Here is a 24,105-nt window from a genome sequence, read left to right as displayed (position 1 = left end):
GCTAGATATTGTAATATGATATTTTAAAAAATATAAAATATTATAGTAAATAATTAAATAATATATATCATTTCATAATGTTAATTTAAAAAAAAATTATGACATATAGAGTACAAATTTTATTTATTAAATTTAAAAAGAAAATATTATAAAAACATAATATGATATTTTTTAAAATATATAATATGATATTAAATAATATATATCATATTATAATAATCTTAATATTTATTTAAATGATGAAAATAGAACACATTTTAATTACTTAATTTTAAAAAAATACTATTAAAAAATAAATCTCAATACAAAATAATAGAAGAAAGGGAATAAAAATAATAATGAAAAATAGAAATATTCGAATAAATTTTACTGAGTAATTAATTTAAGAAAAATCAAAGTATACAATGATAGTATAAAAAATTTACATGATGGATGATGGTTCTCTAGAAAAAAAAAACTTAGACAAAACAAAAAAAGGTAACAAAAAATATAACAAGTAAATAATATTAATAATAAAATATAAGTGTCAAATTTTTATTTATTTATTTTGATCAAGAAGAATATTACTTCAATTTTTATTTATTTAGTAAAAGATAAAATAATGTAATACATAGTGTCTATGCGTGTGATAATTTTATGATTAAAGAAATATAAAAAGAAATTGAAAGGAAAAAAGAAAATAAGAAAATAAGAAAAAAATAAATAAGAAGGATGACCGTATATGTTATCCACACACCAGCATAGTATGACTCGAGCAACAAGCCTATCAATACGTGTAACTTTCACATGCATTAAACCACGTTGCCTTCATATATATTAATATTTAATAAATGATGATAGCCTTTTATTATATTACTATATAAATGCAATGGACTTAATACAATATAAGCATACATATTAAATTTATATATATATATAGATACTATATTGTGTATTGTGCATATAGAACTACCAATGAACATCATATAATTAGTGTATATTATATATATTGTTTAATAGAAAAAATAAATTAAGAAAAAAACAAAAAAGAAAAATGACCCCGTATACTTAATACAATATAATGTATATTGTGCATATACAATTACGAATAACATGATATATAATCAATTTATATTTTATATATATATACTATTTAACAGAAAAAACAAATTAAGAAAAAAAAAAAAAAAAAGAATGACTCAATACAGGATTCACGCATATATATAGTATAGATATATAAAGGCAATGGACTTAATACAATATAATCATATATATTAAATTTATATATATAGATATTGTATTGTATATTGTGCATATACAACTACGAATGAACATCATATAATTAGTGTATATTATATATATTGTTTAATAAAAAAAATTAAGAAAAAAACAAAAAAGAAAAATAACCCCATATACTTAATACAATATAATGTATATTGTGCATATACAATTACGAAAAACATGATATATATTTTATATATATATACTATTTAACAGAAAAAACAAATTAAAAAAAAAACAAAATAGAAGAATGACTCGATACTAGATCTATGCATATATATATATATATATATAGATATATATGAATATGTATGTGAGTACAGTATATATATATATATTTAATATATTTTTTTATAAATTTGTCTTCCATATATTTAGATATCAAAATCTGTGCAAGTGGGGGTTTTTTTTTTTCTAGAACCGTAAATTAAGGTGACGAATTTCATCACAAATGTGTAATTGTTGAGATTAGCTGTATTTTGAATACTTTTTTAGAAATGTCGTTTGTTTTGCAATTTTTCCAAAAAAAAGTATTGATGATAAAAGGCTAATTATACAAAGACTTAAAAGAAAGGATCACAAAACGACATTACCCTTAAATGAGACAGAAAAGTGAAAACGCAACATTAAATGGAAAAACGACATTAAAGTGAAATAACATATTAAAATATAAAAATGGCATTAAATACATAAAATGCCAATTAGGTGGACAACAAAGGACATCACCAGGAAAACAACATTAAATATATAAAACAATAATAAATAAACGACATCATTCAAAAACAGTAATGAAAATAAATGAATGATTCAAAATGTATAATTATGTTATTTTAAATTCTTGAACCAAAATTTCATTTTTACTCCTAAAATTTAGTGTCTCGAACTTCAACCCTGGGTTATATAATTGTATCAGGTTTTAGTCACTAAAACTAAATTAATTATTACACTATTACATTGAACTTGATTATTTTTCCTTAATTCAAAATTATTTCTTCTATCACATGCACCCAAAATATCAAGAGATTGGAGGAGGAGGAGAGATAGATTGATCAGTAAATAATTAGAGAGAAACCTCATTTATATTTCATTTGTTATGAACCATATAACTAATAACGTTCAATTGAATTTTGGTGCATTAATAATTATATAACATAAAGTAATAATTTGAACGTATACGTACTTAAGTTGAATAACTCTAGTCTTGGTTCCCATCAGAGACTATAATTAGAGAGAAACCTCATTTATATTTCATTTGTTATGAACCATATAACTAATAACGTTCAATTGAATTTTGGTGCATTAATAATTATATAACATAAAGTAATAATTTGAACGTATACGTACTTAAGTTGAATAACTCTAGTCTTGGTTCCCATCAGAGACTATGTCTTGGGTTTCATCATTTGAAAATATCGATCAGGCCTTTAATAATAATAAATCCTTCTGATTTAACAATCCCCAGATAAATCACCCAAAGCCAAGTCTATATGAGTGGTTGAAGTATATACCCAAAGCATATATATATAACTTTATCAATATTATCATATTATTATAAAAAGAATATTAGGTTGAACCAAAATTTACCAAGTCTTTTATCAGGCAAAAGCGCCCTAAGAAAACAACCAAGTCTTTTGTCCATTTCTTGTAATATGATTGACTAAATCAGACTCCTATCTGTATATAAATAGATATGTGATCTAGTGCTAAATCCTCAACTCTAGCTTACTCAAATAACAATCTGAAGAACATTTAGCATATATACTACTCAAGCATATTCATCAAACATGAAAGCTGTCTATTTTCTTCTCCCACTAGCTGTTTTGGCTTTGGCAACTTCCATTGCCACTGCCTATGACCCAAGCCCTCTCCAGGACTTTTGTGTGGCTGTTGATGAACCCCACAAAGCTTGTAAGTTTTTATATATTTTTCCTATTTTTATTTGATTCTTTATTATTCTGTACTTGTATTGGCACTAACAAAAACATTATTTTGATCATCAGTGTTTGTGAATGGAAAGTTTTGCAAGGATCCCAAACTTGTCAAAGCCAAAGATTTCTTCTTTTCTGGCCTCAACACTCCAAGAGACACAAATAACCCAGTTGGATCTAATGTGACACAATTGAACGTGGACAAGATTCCAGGACTCAACACTCTTGGAATATCATTGGCTCGCATTGACTATGCTCCATATGGCCAAAACCCACCTCACATTCACCCTCGCGGCTCTGAAATCCTAGTGGTCGTTAAGGGAACTCTCTACGTGGGTTTTGTTTCATCCAACCAAGATGGAAACCGTCTGTTTACAAAGGTTCTAAAAGAGGGAGATGTGTTTGTATTCCCGATAGGTATGATTCACTTCCAATTCAATCCAGAACACACTCCAGCAGTTGCTTTTGCTGGTCTCAGTAGCCAAAACGCAGGAGTAATCACGATTGCAAATGCTGTATTTGGATCAAATCCTAGCATCAACCCTGATATTCTTGCTAGAGCCTTCCAAGTGGACAAGAATGTCATCAACTATCTCCAGAAGCAATTCTGGTATGACAACAACTAATGATTGATAATGTGATAGCGAAGAAGTCAAGATCAACTTATTATAGCCTATTTGTTTCAACTACAATATTTTATATTATTTGTTTTCACCATGTAATAAACTTACAGATTGGTTTTGCATTAATGTTACCATTCTGTCGTTGACATCATTGCGATATAGAGTTGCTGAAATAAAAGAATTACGTTTGTGCTCATTCTTTCCCATAAATTGTATAATTATATATGTTTTTTTTCTGGTTCCATCAGTCCATTAGAAACGACAACATATCTGAAAAAAAATATATGATACATATTTTCATTTTAATTCTTATCTAATTCAAGTTAATTCACTAACTAATAAAAATTTATATTTATGTAGTACATGGCATACAATTATTAGATGCCGGATATGATTAGATTTCAAATATTAAATGAATTTAGTTTATTATGATTGTTTACAGAACTCCAAAACTCTATAACTGTTTGCATTATGAGTGATTGGATCTTATTATTAAGGTAATGTGCGTTCAAATAAAAGTTAAATCAAATAAATATTGATCAAATGTCCAATATGGTAGCCTTCCCCATTTACCAAGAGTTAAATCTCCTGAATAAATAATAATTAGATCACCATTAAATCAACTAAACATTTTTATATTTTCCGGAAGATCATCTTGCTACTCACTACATAAAAGAAGGGTTTAAGCACAATTGTAATTGCTATAGCCAAAAATGAAGATCATCTCTTCATTTTTATAGCAACAATTCCTTTTTCTATTTTTATATTTTAACTCCTTACGAGTTCTTTAAAAAATAAAACTTAATTAAGATTTGGTGTACGTTTGTTAGATTAAACCGTGCCTTTGTCTTGCACAAACCAAGATTGTCTATTTTTGAAAAAAAGAAAACATTTGCAATGTACAATAATTAGAAGGGACATTAAACTAGAAAACGACAACATTATATAGAAACGACATAAAAGCTTACGAAGGGATTAAAAACGACAATATCCTTCAAAGAAAAAAATATGAAAGCAAAAAAAAACTGAGAAATTTACAAAAATGCACTAAAAGTTAAAAAAATATGAAAAATGGGTAAGGTGAATTACAAAATATAATACCATACATAATAATAATAATAATAAACATAAAAAAATTCATATTATACTAAAATAACTTAGGGGTGTACACGGGTCAGATTTTCGGGTGTATCAGGTTCAGATTTTGTGGGTTTCAGGGTAAGAAAAGTGGTACCGAATTCGATCTGAATTTTTCGGATTTTTGTTCAAATTCGAGTTTCGGGTTTGGTCAGGTCTAGTTTTGGGTTGGGCTGGGCCAATTGGGCTTTGGGCCAAAAATGGGCATTGGTAGCAAATTTTTCAAAAATACCATTGTTTTACACTTTTTCATTTTTAAAGTTTGTTGTTAGTTTGGTTTGATTAATTATTTTACAAATTGGACCTTGGTAAAAATTTTGAAAAAAAATATAATCATGAAACATAAGTTTATAGAAAATTAGAAATTAATTAGAAAAGAAATGTGATTTTAATGCATTTCAAGAAACAAACTACAAAAGTAATATACTCAAACACTTAAACATAAAGCTAGGGATGCCAATTTAACCCGCGGGGAAGGATCCTCGTGGGAACCCGCCCCTAATGGGGCGGGGAACATGACCCCCGTCCCGAACCTGTCCCGTTTTCATTGTAATTTATATTTTTAATATAAATATTATTAAAAATATATAATATAATAATATATATAAAAATATAGGGAGCGACTACAATGCATCCCTTTTTTTGCAACACTGGTGCATCCTTTTTCTATTTCGGCACCTGAATAGTTATAATCCAAAAAAAAAAAATTATATGATGGTGTACATTATAGCTATCTAGAATATCGTACAAATTTTCAAGAAATTCTGAATAAATTATGGTACTGAAACAGAGTCTAAACTGTCTGTTGCACACGTGCCCGATTTTTTGTGTACGCGTGTAAAATTTGACAGTTTGAACTCTGTTTTTGGCTTCGTAAACTATTCATAATTTCTTGAAAATTTGCAAGATATTCTAAATATCTACAATGTACACCGTCATATAAAAAAATTTAGGATTATATCTATCCAGGCACCGAAATAGAAAAAGAATACACTGGTGTTGCAAAAAAAAAAAGGAATGCGTTGTAGTCGTTCCCTAAAAATATATATTTATTAATGGTATAATTTATTTTATCAATTTTAGAAATAAAAATTAAACATTTTTATTAAACGGGTACCCGATGGGGCCCCGACCGCGAGACGGGGCGGGGACGGGGGAGCCATCCCCGACCCTGCCCCGCCCCGTTAGGATGATAGTCAAAATCATCACTCTCAAAATCATCTACACGTTGCCTACCTAATTGATATGGGTCGTCATTTAATAATTCTCCATGCCAATACCGTCTACTATAACTTATACCAAATCCCTGACAAAATACATGATCATTTATCATGGTAATATTCCCTTTACTCCATTATAACAATCGATACAGAGACAACGAATTTTTTGTGGATCACTACAATTCTTTAGGAAAAACTCTAGAAATTTGTTGAACCCATCTTGAAATTGTGATGTTTCTCTCCTCTCAAGTATCCATGATTTATCCATACTAATAACAATATTAAATTCCTAATAAATTAGAAAAAAACTTATATTAGGTTCTAGTCTTATAAATTTTTTAAAAAAATCGACAGAGTTTCCTCTATTTCTACAGCATACCCAATTTTATAATTACCTATAAAATCAATACAAACAAACACAATAATCAACCATAGATGAATCCATCAATATTAGGTTCTAGTCTTATAAAATTTATAAAAAATTCGACAGAGTATCATCTGTTTTTATAGCATACCGCAATTCCATAATTTCCTATAAAAACAACATAAACAAACACAATAATCAAGCATAAATGAATCCATCCTTATATCACCACAACACGCAAATTTCTCAGAGCCTATTTCACTAATTTTCAAACATAACTTTCACTAATTAAATCCAATATGCATGATTTAATTAACCTCATCTTTATACATAAATCTTGTAGTAATATAAATAAAAATAAAAAATAACTAACCTTCAATATTACTCTTCAATTCACCCGAAATGAACAACAAAGTCACCACTCAATCGACGACCCTACTAAAACATTACTTACATAATTAGTAAACTACATAATTAATCATCAAACCAATAAATAGAAAGAAAAAAAAACAAATCAAACTAGTTATAAAAACTAATGAACAACACTTTGATCATCTTCAAGCTATTTATTTTTTCAAATATTTAAAAAGCAAATTCATCTTGTCACAATTTCTAAAATTTACTAATATACATATATATATATATTTATAATAAACCAAATTTTATCACATTATTTAAAATAACAAAATAAACAAATAATTAGAAAATTTAACAAAATATTAATAAATCTAATTATAAAATTTGGAATAATATAAAAAAACATAGAAAAAAAAAAATTATCATCAAAACAATGTTTTAGTAATCCATACATGTTTTGAAGCTCAAAAACACCATACAATGACAAAAATTCGGTCAAAATCTAGCAAGAAACACCAAGAAACCATGATAAATAATACCCATGGCCAAATGTATTTTTTCCTCTAAAAAAACATAAGGATTTTAGGGCTATATTTCGGTTTATAATGAAGGAAAGTTGTAAGAAATAATGAAAAAAAAAAGGTTTGATTCAAGAAAATGGTGTTGCCATACAGTTACATCAATGGAGGTTTTGGGGTTTCAACAGAGGAGAGAAGAGGTATTATGGCTGTTCGGGTTGAAGAAGGGGGTTTTAAGGGTGTTGGGCTGTGTACTTTCTTCTGCGGTTTTTATGTAAAAACCGAAGTGGAAAGTAAAAAGCGCAGTAGAAAGTGCACAACCACTAATAAGGGACGCGTTTGGCTTGGCCATTTTTTTACATCTTTATTCTCTCTAAACAGAAGTCACAGGCCTGTGCAACCAAACATGACCCTCTTTCAATTGAATTTTTAACTTCGTTTTTATAATAAAGCGAAGTAGTATCTAATTTTTTTTAAGCATCAAATTCAAAAGCAAAGTAAAAGAGTTTAAAAAGGCTTTTGCTTTAGTTTTTTTGTATGCTGAGTATAAAAACCGAAGTAAAAAACTATAATTCTAGTAGTGAGAGAAAGATAATTTAATATATATATCTTCTATATAGAGAGTGTGTAGATAATAGAAATTCTTGGTTTTAACGGTTTTTTATTTTTTTCTGTCAACTTTAACGAAATAGTCTTATATTTAATAGAATATTCTTATATTTAATGGTAGATTGTAAACATGATTTAAACTTAAATAAATAATTAATTAAACAAATTAAAATAAGATATTTTACAATGATAATTATTTAAAAATGTTATCCCCAAAATTTGAGAATGATGATGTGGCAATAGAAATGACAAGTGGCAAGGAATGGATCGGTGACTTGGCTTAGGAGTAGCTCAGTAGGCCATTGAAGAATTTTGACTGGCTTGAGAAGTGTCATGACCGACCAGGCATGACCTTGTCCGACCAGTCATGTGCCCAGGAGTGATCTTGTCTGCCCAGGAGTGACCTTTTCTGCCCAGGCATGACTTTGTCCGACCAGGGCATGAACTTGGCCGATCGGTCATGACCATGTCCGACCAGCTAAGTGTATGTCTGCCCAGCTAAGTGCATGTCTGCTCAGTCAAGTGCATGACTGCCCAGTAGAGGTGTGGCCGACCAGACTGAAGGTGATATTCATCAACCAGATAGAACAGGACTACGTCAAGATTCCCATAAACGGCTTCAACAAGAATCGGTCTTGGCATACACGGGAATCTCTCATTCTTCCCACAAATTTGGTGTTGTGTTACATTTTGAATATTTTTGTAATTTAAATATAATGAGAATAATAAAATATCCCGATTATGGGGATATCTTCTGTACGATCCTAAGCCTATAAATATAAGGCTTATGGGATCAGAAAATAACTTTTTGGAAGTTTGAACTTTGATCTGAATTTTCTAGAGAGAGAGAGTACTTTTTCCTGAGAGAATTCTTGTATTCTAAGAATCTACACTGAAGAAACTCAGTTGACTCAGGTTCATCTGATCTTGAGTGTAGATAAATAATCATATCTCTAAGTGGATTAGGCTATTACCAACATATTGGGGTTGAACCACTATAAAAATTACGTGTGTTATTTACTTTCTGTTCAAAATTGTCTGTGTCGTTTAATTTCTCTTGAAGGCTTTATAATTTTTTACGTTCTCACGTCGTTGGCCAAAAACGCGGTCAACAAAAAATAATAAAACTATATATTTTATAACATAAATAAAATTTAGTTAAACTTAAACTTAATATTATATTAAACATATAATATATAATCTTTTGTTTTCACTATCAAATTCAAAAACTAGAACAAACATAAACAAAATTAATTAATTAATTAATTAAAATATGATATTTTTAAGATATTTTATGATAATTTAAAAAATTAAATCATATTTATTTAAAAATAATAAATATGCATACATATCATTTTTTATCAAGTGATTGTAACTCTTTTTCTTCATCAAATTAACCAAAGGACATTGTGATATATTAGAAACTAAAAATAATTTATGCATGTATACTACTGTCTAAACTATTATTTTTCTATTATTATTTTATTTCTATTATTAATTTTTTTAAAAATATTATTGTATTTTATATATTTGTCATGTAGTGATGTAAATATATATATATGTTAACAACGTTGTGTTTAGATGTCACATATATAGATATTATTGTTGACTCAGATTTTGGTCAACTGACACGGAGTCAGAATATGCTTGATATGAATGAATGTGTTGAAAAGAATCGAATGACAAAAAGCAATAAGAACACGATGTTTTATAGTGGTTCGGCCCCAGGATCTGGTAATGGCCTACGTGACTTAGATTGTTATTGATGTGTGAATCAAAGGAGTGATCAAAGAACAAGGGTTCAATGAGTTTCACCAACCTCTGAAGAACAGTACGATGTTTCAGATAGAATTACACTAGTATCAAGTAATGCGAAAGCAAAAGTCCCCTCCCTTGAGCTATCCTTTTCTATTTATAGGCTCAAGGGGGATTACATGATTTAGTTGCCGATATTCTCTCCTAAATAATCGAATACTCAGGAGATTGTGTGAGTTAAATTCGGGATTTACAAAGATCTTTACAGTAATATTACATTGTATGCGGAACCATCGACCAGACTGGTCGCAGGTCAGATTAGGCAGCTTACTGCTTCTAAGACGTCTTCTGGTCGATACACTAGCAGAGCTCTTCCAGGTGTCGGTCACGTGTCCAGGGATCACTTGCCACGTCATCAATGCCAATTTTTTGGATAACATTTGCCCCCCAAGTTTATTTATTATGAGCAATAAATAAACTTTTGAGCGAATGACCCTTCGATAACCCCACCATGCGTGTCAGAACCCCTCGTGTGTTCTTGGAAAAAGTAACCTACTTCTGTCTAATCATGACTTTTTGGTTCCCCAGTAATAATTCGACGGCCATTCCGCTTCCCCATACTTCGAAAAAGGGAAACTAATTATTACACATTTTTAATGCCACAGACAAACTTATATAATATCTCCGAAATCTTCTTTTTCTTTTTACGCACACCACTACTCACTCCAGAAACCCTAAAACCAGAGCTTTCGTCTTCTCCCAGAAACCGTTCTTCTGCACTTTCCAAGTTCATCTTGAAAGCACCTCGACTTCCGACGACTCTTTACCCTTCTCAACGATCTTTTTTTTGGTAAGCCTTCGAATTTTTATGTTTTATATTTTCGCAATGCATGCTTCTGTATGTCGACTGTTTGAGTTCATCTGTTTCTGGTTTAAGACGCTTGTGAGTAGAATGTCTTGTAGGCGAAAAAAGGGTTACGAGTTAGTTTAATAGTCAGGATCATACTTTTAGGACGTAAAGTCGAAGTAAAAATTCGATCTTTAGGCTAGTTGGAAAATAGGTTTTTCCCGCCCTAAGGGGAGTTGAAAAAGCTTTTTTGAAAAACTTTTTACTTTCACCCTTTGATCCGTTTCTCAAACTGTTCATGTGGAAAAATTTAGCTTTTAGTTAGAATGTTGTTGTATAAAAGCTCGACTTTTATACTCGACCAGCGCCATTCTAAAAAGCCTTTAAAAATTCTTTATCCTCACCTCCCCATTCTTCTGTTTGCAGACCTTGATGCCAGATTTGTGGGGAGGTGAACGACCCATCGACGACGATCTTCTCGCTCAGCTGCTCGAAGGCGAAGAACAACCGGCTGACCGAATCCACGAGATTCCTTTCGCACGATCCTCTTTCAGACCTCATCCTTCTCCATCACAAATGGCTCGTTTCAAATCTATAGGCAAGAAAAGACTTGAATCTGACAATAGTCCAAACCTTCCTACCCAGCCTGATTCGCAGGCTAGGGCTCCCTCGACCAGCGGTCGAGACAATCCTGTTCCTGACCCTAACATCCAAATTAGAGCCCGCCCTCACCATCAGAATCTGCCTGATGTCGAGTGGTATACCTCCCCGACCAGCGTAGTGACCCTTCGGATGGTTGCTAACTATTTCAGGAAGTACCGTCTCACAGGGGTTTCCATTAAAATTCCTGCCGCAGACCAAAGGGCTAACCTCCCCGGAGGTATATATAGCACCTGGTCTCGGTATCACATAGAGGCGGGGGCTTTCCTCCCTCTACATCCTTTTTATCAGGGGGTGGCTAATTATTTCAACGTCGCCCCTTTCCAAATTACTCCAAACGGATATAGAATGCTGGTCGCACTCTATATCCTGTACAAACTTAAAAAATGGCCAGAACCTACCCCCCACGAGGTCAATTATCTTTTTGACCTTAAATCTAACCCGCAACAATATGGGATGGGTTTCTTCCATCTTTGTCACCAGGAGAAAAACCGGACGTTCTTGAGTGACACTACGCACATATCCAACGTAGGGCAGTACAATAAGGAGTACTTCCTTACTCCGAACATAACCAGCAACAACCTGGCCTTCGCTCGAGGAGGTAAGTGCTGTCTTTTACTGGTCGATACTTTTAATCAAAGAGTCTCCCTTCATTCTTCTCAAACTATACTTTGTCTTTCAGTCCCATGGTTACGTCCGACCCCAACACCAGACATGGTGTTGAGGTCCAATGCATTGGCCAGGATGACAGACGCAGAAAAAAGCGTCAAGTCCCTGGTTACTGATGAAAACCTGAGGCTGTCTGGCCTCCTGGCTCCTCGCCATGAAACAAGAAGACCCGTGGTAGCCAATGCCACTGCCGAGGGGGTTCCCGAGCAGCAATCCCCTGCGTCCCCTCCTCGAAGGAGGCCAACGAGGGTTACAATCAGGGAGCCCACAGGCAATCCTTCCGCAGAAAGGCCTTCTGCTCCCCAAGGCAAGGGGAAACAAAAGGCCAAAGAGCCGGTTGTGGACTTGGGGGAATCCTCTGATGAGAACAGTAAAGTTATTTTGCTTTTAAATAGCTTGCCAATTCCCTGTCACTTGTTTGACGGGGAGGGAAACTTTACATATACTCCAAATCTAGGGCCAGACTTCTTCGTGCCAGATAGTGAGTGTGTGACTAATAGAGTCAATAGTATAGCGACCAGTAGTTGTAGCTCGGGTATTAACTTGGTGACCTTCTTTTCCGTTGAATAAAGAGTTTTCATCTGCCTTTATCTTTACCCTTTGAATGTTTTTACTTGTGTGCAGATATGGCCACTCCCAATATCTTCGACTTATACCAGGCTGAGGAGGAAGAGGAAGTTCCTCAGCTTCGGCGAAAGTCGTCACGGAGACACAACGGCGAGACGAGCCAGGGACCTGCCAAAAAGAGTTGAACAGAAGACCCTCCTAGGGGCGTGCCAACTGGGCAAACTTTTGCCCATCCCCCAGCCCCTGTTGAGAAGGAGACTCCCCCTGCTCCAATGAACCCTCCTCTGGCTGCGTCCAGCAGGGAACAAGACAAGCGGGAAGAAACTCTTGGGGCCAAACTCTCGAGCCGTGTCATACGAGCAGCCAAAGACCGTATTGCGCACATCGGGAAGAACGACCGCGTCAAGGATGCAATGGTTGAGGCAGAGAGTATGACGATCGACCTAATTCTGAACAGGACCCTGAACGAAATAGCCAGCGTAAGTGCTTCTTTATCTTTTTGGCCTTAGTCTTTTAGTCTTTGCCACAGGTTCTAACTTTATCCTCTGTCCTCAGGCTTTGCTGTCTGCCACTACTGCTCGTACCCGCACCCAAGCCACCATCGAATAGGCTCGGGCAAAGGCTATCGAGAGGCACTAGGTGAAAGCAGCCGAGAAACTTTCGGCTGCAGAGGCCAGGCATGCAAAGGAGTTGGAGGCGATGGCTCAGCAGAGGGATGTCGCGGTGACAAAGCTATCGGAGGCTGAAGCTTCAAAGGCTATTATAAGGAAGCAGAGGGAGGAGTATCAGGAGGCCAGCCGAGTCCAATATCGCGAACGCAAGAGACTGGAAGAGGAGCATAAGTCCAAGGACAAGGCCATTGCTACTCTTGAGGGCAAAGTAAAGTAGCTGGAGCTTGACAACTCCAAGAATCTGGAAAGATATAAGAGGAAGACGCTCTGATGTTTTTATAACTTCTGGAAACACAATCAGGGTGTCGACTTCAGCTATCTTTCAGAAGATGTTAGGACTGCTGAGCTGGCTCGCTGCACTGCTCAACTGGCTGAAGAGGAGGCAAGAGCAAGGATCCCTGCTTCCCCAAGCCTTGCTGGTGCAGAAGAAGAAAGAGCCGTTGAGGACGCGACCAATCCGAATGCTGATAAAGATCCTCCTGCTCCCAATGCCTCTTGAGCTTTTTTATTATTTTTCCTTTCTTTTGATTATACGACCCACAGGTCGTGATGTAAAGACAATACCTTTTTTGAATTTGTTGCACAGGCAGCAAACCTTTTCTTTTATTTGAACAGTTACATCCACGCAATGATGCTTGCGGTGTAAAAGATTACATCATGATGCTATAACATTTTCATTTATTATAACATTTGTCCGTATGACCGAACTTAGCATAGTACTTTGACTTGATTTAACAAAATATAAAATTTGAAAAATACTCTAAGTACCTTAGCATGCTTTCACTCATTTTGTTCATGTGTTTACATACCTCACGGTACGCTTTGCTATCGATGTGCCTTATATGCCCCCCAAGTGATCGAGGAGCTTTAGGTCCTTGGTCACTTGCCTTGACCACGACCTGTTCGAACATTTCTGCTCGGGTGAAAAAATAATACTTGTAATACAGCAAAACAACACACGTAATGAAAAATACTTGTAAATATAAATTTACAAAAGTTGGCAAGAATGACTGGCTGCGCACAGTCCCTTATAATCTCGTATTAAAAATGGACTAAATATGTCTTTACGAGTGATTCTAAAATATAATCTTACATATACGAGCGATTAGCCATACAGTGTGGCTAACCCTCTTTGCTAAACTTGTAAAAAGAAAAAAAATTAATACAAGCCAGTTCTTTAAAAAGGACTATTCACTGACAGTACTTGCGCAGGTGTTCTCCATTCCAATAACCTGGAACAAGATCTCCGTTTAAGCGTGCAAGTTTGTAGGTGCCCGGATGAAGGACTTCTTCAATCTGGTAAGGTCCTTCCCAATTAGGTCCGAGTACTCCAGCAGTGGGGTCGCGGGTGTTTAAGAAAACTCGTCGCAGCACCAAGTCTCCGACGTTGAATTTTCTTTCTTTAACTTTGGAGTTAAAGTACCGAGCGACTTTTTTCTGGTATGCAGCAACTCGGAGTTGGGCTTTCTCCCGTATCTCGTCAATCGAGTCTAGGGATTCCATCATCAGTTGGCTGTTCTGGTCCTGGTCGTATGTTAGGCGTCGATATGAGGGGGGATCTAATTCGACAGGCAACATCGCCTCATATCCATAGGCTAAGGAAAATGGGGTATGTCCTATCGCTGTTCGGTGAGACGTTCTATACGACCAGAGGACTTCAGGCAGCTGGTCTGGCCACGCTCCCTTAGCTTCTTCAAGCCTTTTCTTCAGGGTATCTTTAAGAGTTTTATTCATGGCTTCGACCTGCCCATTCGCTTGGGGGTGTGCAACTGAAGAAAAGCTTTTAATAACTCCATGTCTTTCGCAGAAATCGGTGAATAAGTCGCTGTCAAATTAGGTTCCGTTGTCTGAAACTATCTTTCTAGGCAAACCATATCGACAGAAAATGTTCTTGATAACAAAGTCAAGAACTTTCTTGGTCGTGATGGTAGCGAGCGGTTCAGCTTCGGCCCATTTGGTGAAGTAATCGACTGCCACGACTGCGTACTTTACTCCGCCTTTCCCTGTAGGTAGGGATCCAATCAAATCTATCCCCCATACTGCAAAAGGCCACGGGCTTTGCATCTGTTTTAATTCGTTGGGAGCTGCTCGTGGAATCTTGGAGAACCTTTGACACTTATCGCATCTTCGTACAAACTCCATTGAATCCTCGTTCATAGTTGGCCAGAAGTAGCCTTGCCTTAGAATCTTCTTTGCCAAACTCTGCCCTCCAGCGTGATCCCCACAGAAGCCTTCATGCACCTCTTTCATGAGTTCCTTAGCTTTTTTCTGGTGTAACGCATCTGAGTAGTGGCAAGGAATATCCTCTCCGGTACATAACACCATCGACCAGTATGTACCTAGCAGCTTGCCTTTGTAGAGTTCTGGCTTTGTTTCTATCTGTTGGTAGCACACCGTTTGTCAGATACTCCAAATAAGGTGCCATCCATGTATCCTCCATTCGAATCTCCATACTGGATTTGACCGCTTGTATGCTTCGCTTACTCAGTCTTTCCACTGGCACAATGTTCAAAGTGTCAGCATCCTTTGCGCTCGCAAGTTTGGCTAAGGCATCTGCGTTTGAATTCTAATCTCGCGGAATTTGCTGGAGGGTGTACTTCGCGAACTGGGGTAGCAGGTCCTTTGTTTTATTTAAGTAGGCCACCATTTTAAACCTCACGCTTGATATTCTCCTAGAACTTGATTCACCACCAGCTGTGAATCACTGTAGATATCAAGCGTTTTTATGCTCATATCTTTCGCCATTCTCAATCCAGAAAGGAGTGCTTCGTATTCTGCTTCATTATTTGACGCGGTGAAGTCGAACCTGATGGCGCAGTGAAATCGATGCCCTTCTGGCGTTATCAATATCACTCCCGCTCCAGAGTGGGATTCGTTGGATGACCCATCCGTGAATAACTTCCACGACGGAGCTTTTTCTTGAGGCTCAGGCGCTTTAGGTTGTACGCACTGTTCGCTGTCTGGGAGTTCGGTGAATTCTGCAATAAGATCGGCCAAGACTTGTCCCTTTACTGCTGCTCGTGGTGAATAAGTTATGTCAAACTGCCCTAATTCGACTGCCCATTTTAATAATCGCCCAGCCGCCTCTGGTTTTTGGAGGACTTGCCGCAGGGGCTGGTCAGTTAGAACTGTGATAGGATGGGCTTGAAAGTAGGGGCGTAACTTTCTAGAGGCCAGGATTAGGCAATATGCTAACCTCTCGATTGGTGGATATCTCAATTCTGCCCTGATCAGTCTCTTGCTGACATAGTAGACTGCTTTTGGTACGCCTTTTTCCTCTCGCACTAGTACCGCGCTAGCAGCAACTTCAGTAATCGCCAGGTAAATAAACAAAGTTTCTCCTTCGATCGGCTTTGATAAGATGGGAGGTTGTGCCATATGGGCTTTCAAGGCCTGGAATGCTTGCTCACAGTCTCCTGTCCATTCAAACTTCTTATTTCCCCTAAGTAGATTGAAAAAAGGGACGCACTTGTCTGTTGATTTTGAAATAAATCTGCTTAGGGCTGCGATTCTCCCAGTTAAACTTTGTACATCTTTGATCCTTTCTGGTGATTTCATGTCGATCATGGCTTTTATCTTGTCGGGGTTGGCCTCGATTCCTCTTGAATTTACAATGAACCCCAAAAACTTCCCTGATCCAACTCCGAAGGAACATTTGAGGGGATTTAACTTCATTTGGTATTTGTTCAATACATCAAAGCACTCTTGTAAATCCCTTACATGTCCTTCTCCCTTTTTAGACTTTACCAGCATGTCGTCCACGTATACCTCCATGTTTACTCCGATCAGCTCCTTAAACATGTGGTTGACTAGCCGTTGGTAAGTCGCACCTGCGTTTTTCAGTCCGAAGGGCATTACTTTGTAACAGTATAAGCCCGTATCGGTCCGAAAGCTGGTGTGATCCTTGTCGGGGGGATGCATGCTAATCTGGTTGTAGCCCGAATACGCATCCATGAACGAGAGGATCTCGTGCCCTGCAGTTGCATCGACCAGCTGGTCGATTCTTGGGAGTGGGAAGCAGTCCTTTGGGCAGGCTTTATTGAGGTCTGTAAAATCCACGCAGGCTCGCCATTTGCCGTTTGGCTTGGGAACTAGCACTGGATTGGAGACCCATGATGGATAAAATTCCACCCTGATGAACCCATTCTCCTTTAACCTTTCAACTTCTTCTTTTAAGGCTCTCGATCTATCCTTATCGAGCAGCCTTCTCTTTTGTTGCACGGGTGAAAAGGTCTTGTCTATATTCAGGACATGGCTGATAACTGCAGGATCTATCCCAGCCATATCTTTATGCGACCAGGTGAAAACCTCCTGGTTCTTTCGCAAAAATTCCACCAGTGCGTGCTTCGTGGTAGGCTCTAAGTTTTTCCCAACCTTCACGACTCTGGTCGGGTCTTTTTCGTCGAGTTGGACCTCCTCCAGGTCCTCGACGGGTCTAACGTTTTCTTCAAAATCCCCAAAGCGAGGATCTAAGTCTTTGTCCTCACTTTGGGCAACACCCTATTTGGTGACTTCATCACCAGATTGGGCTTGTGTATCAACTGCCATCTGCAACCTATCTGAGGTAGTGCTCTTCGGCGTTCCATTCTTCGCCTTTGTGATTGAGGCGTTGTAGCACTCCCTGGCTTCCTTCTGGTTCCCCAACACGCGTCCTACCCCCGCGTCTGTTGGGAACTTCATGGCCAAGTGCCACATAGAGATGACGGCCCGTAAATCAACCAGTATAGGCCTTCCAATGACGGCATTGTACGTCGAAGGACAATCGACCACTACAAAAGTGGCGAGTAATGTCCTTGTTGCAGGCGCTGTACCCGTCGTCACTGGTAGTTTGATCAATCCGACGGGGGCGAGTCCTTCTCCAGAGAAGCCATATATCGTTTGATTGCAGGGCTCCAAGTCCTTAACGGACAATTTCATGCGTTCCAGTGTAAAATTATACAGGATATTGACTGAACTTCCTGTATCGACCAACACTCTCTTCACCATCATGTTGGCCATCTGGATGTCCACGACCAGTGGATCGGAATGCGGGAAACGGACATGTTGGGCATCGTTGTCAGAGAAGGTTATTTCACCTTCCTCTGCCCGAGCCTTTTTTGGTGCACGGTCCTCCACAGTCATCATCTTGATGTCCTGGTCGTGGCGCAGAGTCCGATCATATCGTTCCCTGGCCTTTCCGCTATTTCCTGCGAGGTGCGGTCCTCCACAGATGGTTAAGAGTGTGCCAGTCACAGGGGCAGGCTGTAAGGGTGGCGAGCGTTGGCGCGTGGGCGCTTGCTCGTTGCTACCCGGAGCTTCTCGTTGGGAATTTCCCGAGGCCCATACGTATCTTCTCAAGTGTCCTTGTCTAATAAGGAACTCGATTTCGTCTTTCAACTGGTTGCATTCATTGGTGTCATGTCCGTAGTCGTTATGATAACGACAGAACTTGGTAGTGTCTCTCTTCGAAATATCCTTTCGAATAGGGCCAAGTTTTTTGTAAGGCACACTAGAACTTGTGGCCTGATAAACCTCTCCCCGAGACTCAACGAGGGCAATGTAGTTAGTGAACCGAGGTTCATAATGATTACCCTTGGCTCGTTTATTTTCGGAGGTGGAAGGCTCGTTATACGGCCGTTTTCCACCATTCTTGCCATTGCCGTTGCCGTTCCCATTGCCTTTGTCGTTGCCATTAGGTTTGGACCCATTGGCGGCTTTGGCGAGTTCGGAAGCCTTCTTATCCTTGCCTGAGGGCTTTCCATCGTCGGCAATGGCTTCTTCGAGCTTGATGTAGCGATCAGCCCGATCCAAAAATTCCTGGGTAGTTCTCACTCCTTCCTTTCAGAGACTTTTCCAGAGGGGAGAACGACGTTTAACCCCTGCGGTTATGGCCATCATTTTGCCTTCGTCCCCCACCGTTTTCGCTCCAGCCGCCGCTTGCATAAAGCGCTGGATGTAGTGCTTCACTGATTCTCCATCCTGCTGGCGAATTTCAACCAGCTGGTTTGCTTCGGTCGGATGCACACGACCTGCATAGAACTGTCCGTAAAACTCCCTTACAAACATTTCCCAGGAAACTATGCTTGCGGGAGGGAACTTAAAAAACCACTCATGCGCGGCTTCAGAAAGTGTTGCAGGGAAGATCCTGCACCGAGCGTCTTCGGACACTTTCTGAATGTCCATTTGTATCTCAAATTTATTGACATGAGATACTGGGTCTCCGTACCCGTCAACATTTGGAAGTGTAGGCATTTTGAACTTGCTTGGAGTTTCTGCATTAGCTAACCTCTGTACGAAAGGAGTGCCTTTCCTCCTATCGTGGTCGATATACGACGTCCTTCCCCCGACCAGCTGCTGCACTGCTTGGTTGAGGGCATCTATTTGGGCCTGTACAGCGACAAGAATCGTTGTGGCCTCTGTTGCTGGGGGGACGTTCTCGCCATGCCGCTCGCGGAGATCGTTGAGTACGTCACGCAAATCCTCGTCTCTTCTCCGCTGCTCGCTACCCCCGAGCCGGTTGAAGACATTATTTTGCTTGGGCTGCCCCCCAGCGTCCCGTATATTGGGTTGGTCATCTTGATGTACCTGGCTCCTGCCTTTACCTCTTTCTTCATTCCTTCGGCCAGCGTTTCCCTTGCCTGAGTCGGCCTCATTATATCCATGGCCATCTCTGAACCTTGATTGGCTATGGTGGGATTGACTGTTCCCTCGATTTCCGTCCCTGGCTGAAACGTCCCGAACGTTAGAGGGCGGCCTGCGCTGGTCGTGGTGTCCCCGTGCATTATCATGCCGTGGGGGACCCCGGACCGCAGGGCCTAACTCTGAGTCCTTCCTGTTACCAGGGGGATACTGACCTCTGTTCGGTAGGTTTGGCTCATCGCCCCTACGGCGTCTAGGACTATGAGGCTGATGCTCGGCCCTATTCTGCCTCTGTTGCGGGGGATTTCCGCGACCAGCTTGGGATGGTGGCTGTGCCTCAGGGTCCAGTGGGACATCGTCATGGGGCACCTGAGGCTGCTCGGGCCTTTGCGGACTCGAAGGCTGGATTGGTGGGCTAGGATTAGGACCCCTCTGGGGTGGCCCATTGACAGGTTAGTCAGGCTGCGAAACAGGTGCGACCTGATTCCTTGCCAGTTGCAAGGCTGCCTCGAGGGCTGCCATGGCTTCGCTCCGGAGGCGGTCCATCTCCGCCTGCCTTTCGCTTAATTCCGCGCGCTGTCGTTCAATCTCCTGCTGCTGCCGCGCCACAACTTCGGCAGCAGTCTCTTGATTGGCTTTCAGACTAGCCAGCTCTTCCTGCAACGCCCCCAGGGTACTCTTCAGCATTGCATCATCCATCTGTTCCTCCTCAAAGTACAGATGTGGCTCATCCTCCGCCACGCTCGCAGGGGGAGGAGGAGGTGGGTTTGATGGCACAGTAGCGACCGCCTGTCCAGCTTTCCTTCCAGTTTTCGCCATTAGTTTTCTCAACAATGATAAATCAAGCTTTCAATGAAAGCACCAGAATGTTGACCCAGATTTTGGTCAACTGACACGAAGTCAGAATATGCTTGATATGAATGAATGTGTTGAAAAGAATCGAATGACAAAAAGCAATAAGAACACGATGTTTTATAGTGGTTCGGCCCCAGGATCTGGTAATGACCTACGTCCACTTAGATTGTTATTGATGTGTGAACCAAAGGAGTGATCAAAGAACAAGGGTTCAATGAGTTTCACCAACCTCTGAAGAACAGTACGATCTTTCAGATAGAATTACACTAGTATCAAGTAATGCGAAAGCAAAAGTCCCCTCCCTTGAGCTATCCTTTTCTATTTATAGGCTCAAGGGGGATTACATGATTTAGTTGCCGATATTCTCTCCTAAATAATCGGGTACTCAGGAGATTGTGTGAGTTAAATTCGGGATTTACAAAGATCTTTACAGTAATATTACATTGTATGCGGAACCATCGACCAGACTGGTCGCAGGTCAGACCGGGCAGCTTACTGCTTCTAATACGTCTTATGGTCGATACACTAGCAAAGCTCTTCCAGGTGTTGGCCACGTGTCCAGGGATCACTTGCCACGTCATCAATGCCAATTTTTTGGATAACAATTATTAATATATAAATATTTATATATTGTATAGAACTATAATTCATTCTATTATATATATATATTTGAAAATAGTGAACCAAATTTTATTAAAATTATAGACAATATTTATAACTTTGAAATTAAGTAAACGTGTATTGCACATTACTTCTACCTAGTATATAAATATGTATGTGAGTACAGTATATATATTTAATATTTTTTTTATAAATTTGTCTTGCATATATTTAGATATCAAAATCTGTGCAAGTGTTTTTTTTTTTTTTTTTTTTGTCTAGAACCGTAAATAAAGGTGAAGAATTTCATCACAAATGTGTAATTGTTGAGATTAGCTGTATTTTAAATACTTTTTTAAGAAATGCCGTTTGTTTTGTAATTTTTCCAAAACAAATATTGATGATAAAAGACTAATTATACAAAGACTTGAAAGAAAGACTACAAAACGACATTACTTTTAATTGAGATAGAAAAGTGAAAACACAGCGTTAAATGGGAAAACGACATTAAAGTGAAACAACATATTAAAATTAAAAAACGGCATTAAATACACAAAACACCAATTAGGTGGACAACAAAGGACACCACCAGGAAAACGACATTAAATATATAAAACAACAATAAATAAATAAACGACATTATTCAAAAACAGTAATGAAAATAAATGGAAGATTCAAAATGTATAATTATGTTATTTTAAATTCTTGAACCAAAATTTCATTTTTACTCCTAAAATTTAGTGTCTTGAACTTCAACCCTGGTTATATAATTGTATCAGGTTTTAGTCCTAAAACTAAATTAATTATTACACTATTACATTGAACTTGATTATTTTTCCTTAATTCAAAATTATTTCTTCTATCACATGCACCCAAAATATCAAGAGATTGGAGGAGGAGGAGATAGATTGATCAGTAAATAATTAGAGAGACACCTCATTTATATTTCATTTGTTATGAACCATATAACAAATGACGTTCAATTGAATTTTGGTGCATTAATAATTATATTACATAAAGTAATAATTTGAAGATATACGTACTTAAGTTGAATAACTCTAGTCTTGATTCCCATCAGAGACTATGTCTTGGGTTTCATCATTTGAAAATAATATATCCTTCTGATTTAACAATCCCCAGATAAATCACCCAAAGCCAAGTCTATATGAGTGGTTGAAGTATATACCCAAAGCATATATATATAACTTTATCAATATTATCATATTATTATAAAAAGAATATTAGGTTGAACCAAAATTTACCAAGTCTTTTATCAGGCAAAAGCGCCCTAAGAAAACAACCCTTTTGTCCTTTTCTTGTAATATGATTGACTAAATCAGACTCCTATCTGTATATAAATAGATATGTGATCTAGTGCTAAATCCTCAACTCTAGCTTACTCAAATAACAATCTGAAGAACATTTAGCATATATACTACTCAAGCATATTCATCAAACATGAAAGCTGTCTATTTTCTTCTCCCACTAGCTGTTTTGGCTTTGGCAACTTCCATTGCCACTGCCTATGACCCAAGCCCTCTCCAGGACTTTTGTGTGGCTGTTGATGAACCCCACAAAGCTTGTAAGTTTTTATATATTTTTCCTATTTTTATTTGATTCTTTATTATTCTGTACTTGTATTGGCACTAACAAAAACATTATTTTGATCATCAGTGTTTGTGAATGGAAAGTTTTGCAAGGATCCCAAACTTGTCAAAGCCAAAGATTTCTTCTTTTCTGGCCTCAACACTCCAAGAGACACAAATAACCCAGTTGGATCTAATGTGACACAATTGAACGTGGACAAGATTCCAGGACTCAACACTCTTGGAATATCATTGGCTCGCATTGACTATGCTCCATATGGCCAAAACCCACCTCACATTCACCCTCGCGGCTCTGAAATCCTAGTGGTCGTTAAGGGAACTCTCTACGTGGGTTTTGTTTCATCCAACCAAGATGGAAACCGTCTGTTTACAAAGGTTCTAAAAGAGGGAGATGTGTTTGTATTCCCGATAGGTATGATTCACTTCCAATTCAATCCAGAACACACTCCAGCAGTTGCTTTTGCTGGTCTCAGTAGCCAAAACGCAGGAGTAATCACGATTGCAAATGCTGTATTTGGATCAAATCCTAGCATCAACCCTGATATTCTTGCTAGAGCCTTCCAAGTGGACAAGAATGTCATCAACTATCTCCAGAAGCAATTCTGGTATGACAACAACTAATGATTGATAATGTGATAGCGAAGAAGTCAAGATCAACTTATTATAGCCTATTTGTTTCAACTACAATATTTTATATGATTTGTTTTCACCATGTAATAAACTTACAGATTGGTCTTGCATTAATGTTACCATTCTGTCGTTGACATCATTGCGATATAGAGTTGCTGAAATAAAAGAATTACGTTTGTGTCTCATTCTCTCCCTTAAATTGTATAATTATATATGTTTTTTTTTTGTTCCATTTTCCATATACATGTAGTGCATACATATAATTGTTTGATTATATGTACATATAATTGTTTGATGATGCATGATTGAACTCATTCAATCTAGCTATCTATATATTATGCAGAGACAAAATTTGCTCTAGCAAATAAATCCGAATATCATAATTTACTAAACAGATTTTGAAAGTTAACGTCGACCAAATTGATATGACTATTATTTTTTGTATTCTCTACACTGATCTGATGGACTGTGTATATATATATATATATATATATATATGTATACCAATCTCCAATTCTTTTTCAAATCTCAACTTCAATTGCATGATTTTGCTAAATTTCAATGTTAGACTAATAAATGCTTATTACACAAGGACTTGGAGAAAAAGAAA

At 37.5% G+C, this 24,105-nt stretch overlaps 2 protein-coding genes across 2 annotated transcripts; both read left to right on the top strand.

Annotated features, from left to right (window-relative positions):
* Positions 1-2,991: 2,991 nt before the first annotated feature.
* LOC133789437 (germin-like protein subfamily 1 member 20) lies at positions 2,992-3,994 on the top strand. The gene is made up of 2 exons (XM_062227283.1): positions 2,992-3,168; positions 3,261-3,994. Exons 1-2 carry the CDS (start codon positions 3,045-3,047, stop codon positions 3,812-3,814), a joined length of 678 nt encoding a protein of 225 aa, XP_062083267.1. The 5' UTR covers positions 2,992-3,044; the 3' UTR covers positions 3,815-3,994.
* An 18,694-nt stretch (positions 3,995-22,688) lies between these two features.
* On the top strand, positions 22,689-23,486 carry LOC133789436 (germin-like protein subfamily 1 member 20). Its single transcript, XM_062227281.1, has 2 exons — positions 22,689-22,840; positions 22,933-23,486. Exons 1-2 carry the CDS (start codon positions 22,717-22,719, stop codon positions 23,484-23,486), a joined length of 678 nt encoding a protein of 225 aa, XP_062083265.1. The 5' UTR covers positions 22,689-22,716.
* The last annotated feature ends 619 nt before the right edge of the window (positions 23,487-24,105 follow it).

Source organism: Humulus lupulus, chromosome 7, assembly GCF_963169125.1.
Source record: "Humulus lupulus chromosome 7, drHumLupu1.1, whole genome shotgun sequence".
In the NCBI taxonomy this organism is placed as follows: Eukaryota; Viridiplantae; Streptophyta; class Magnoliopsida; order Rosales; family Cannabaceae; genus Humulus; species Humulus lupulus.
This window is presented reverse-complemented; position numbering and strand designations above follow the sequence as displayed.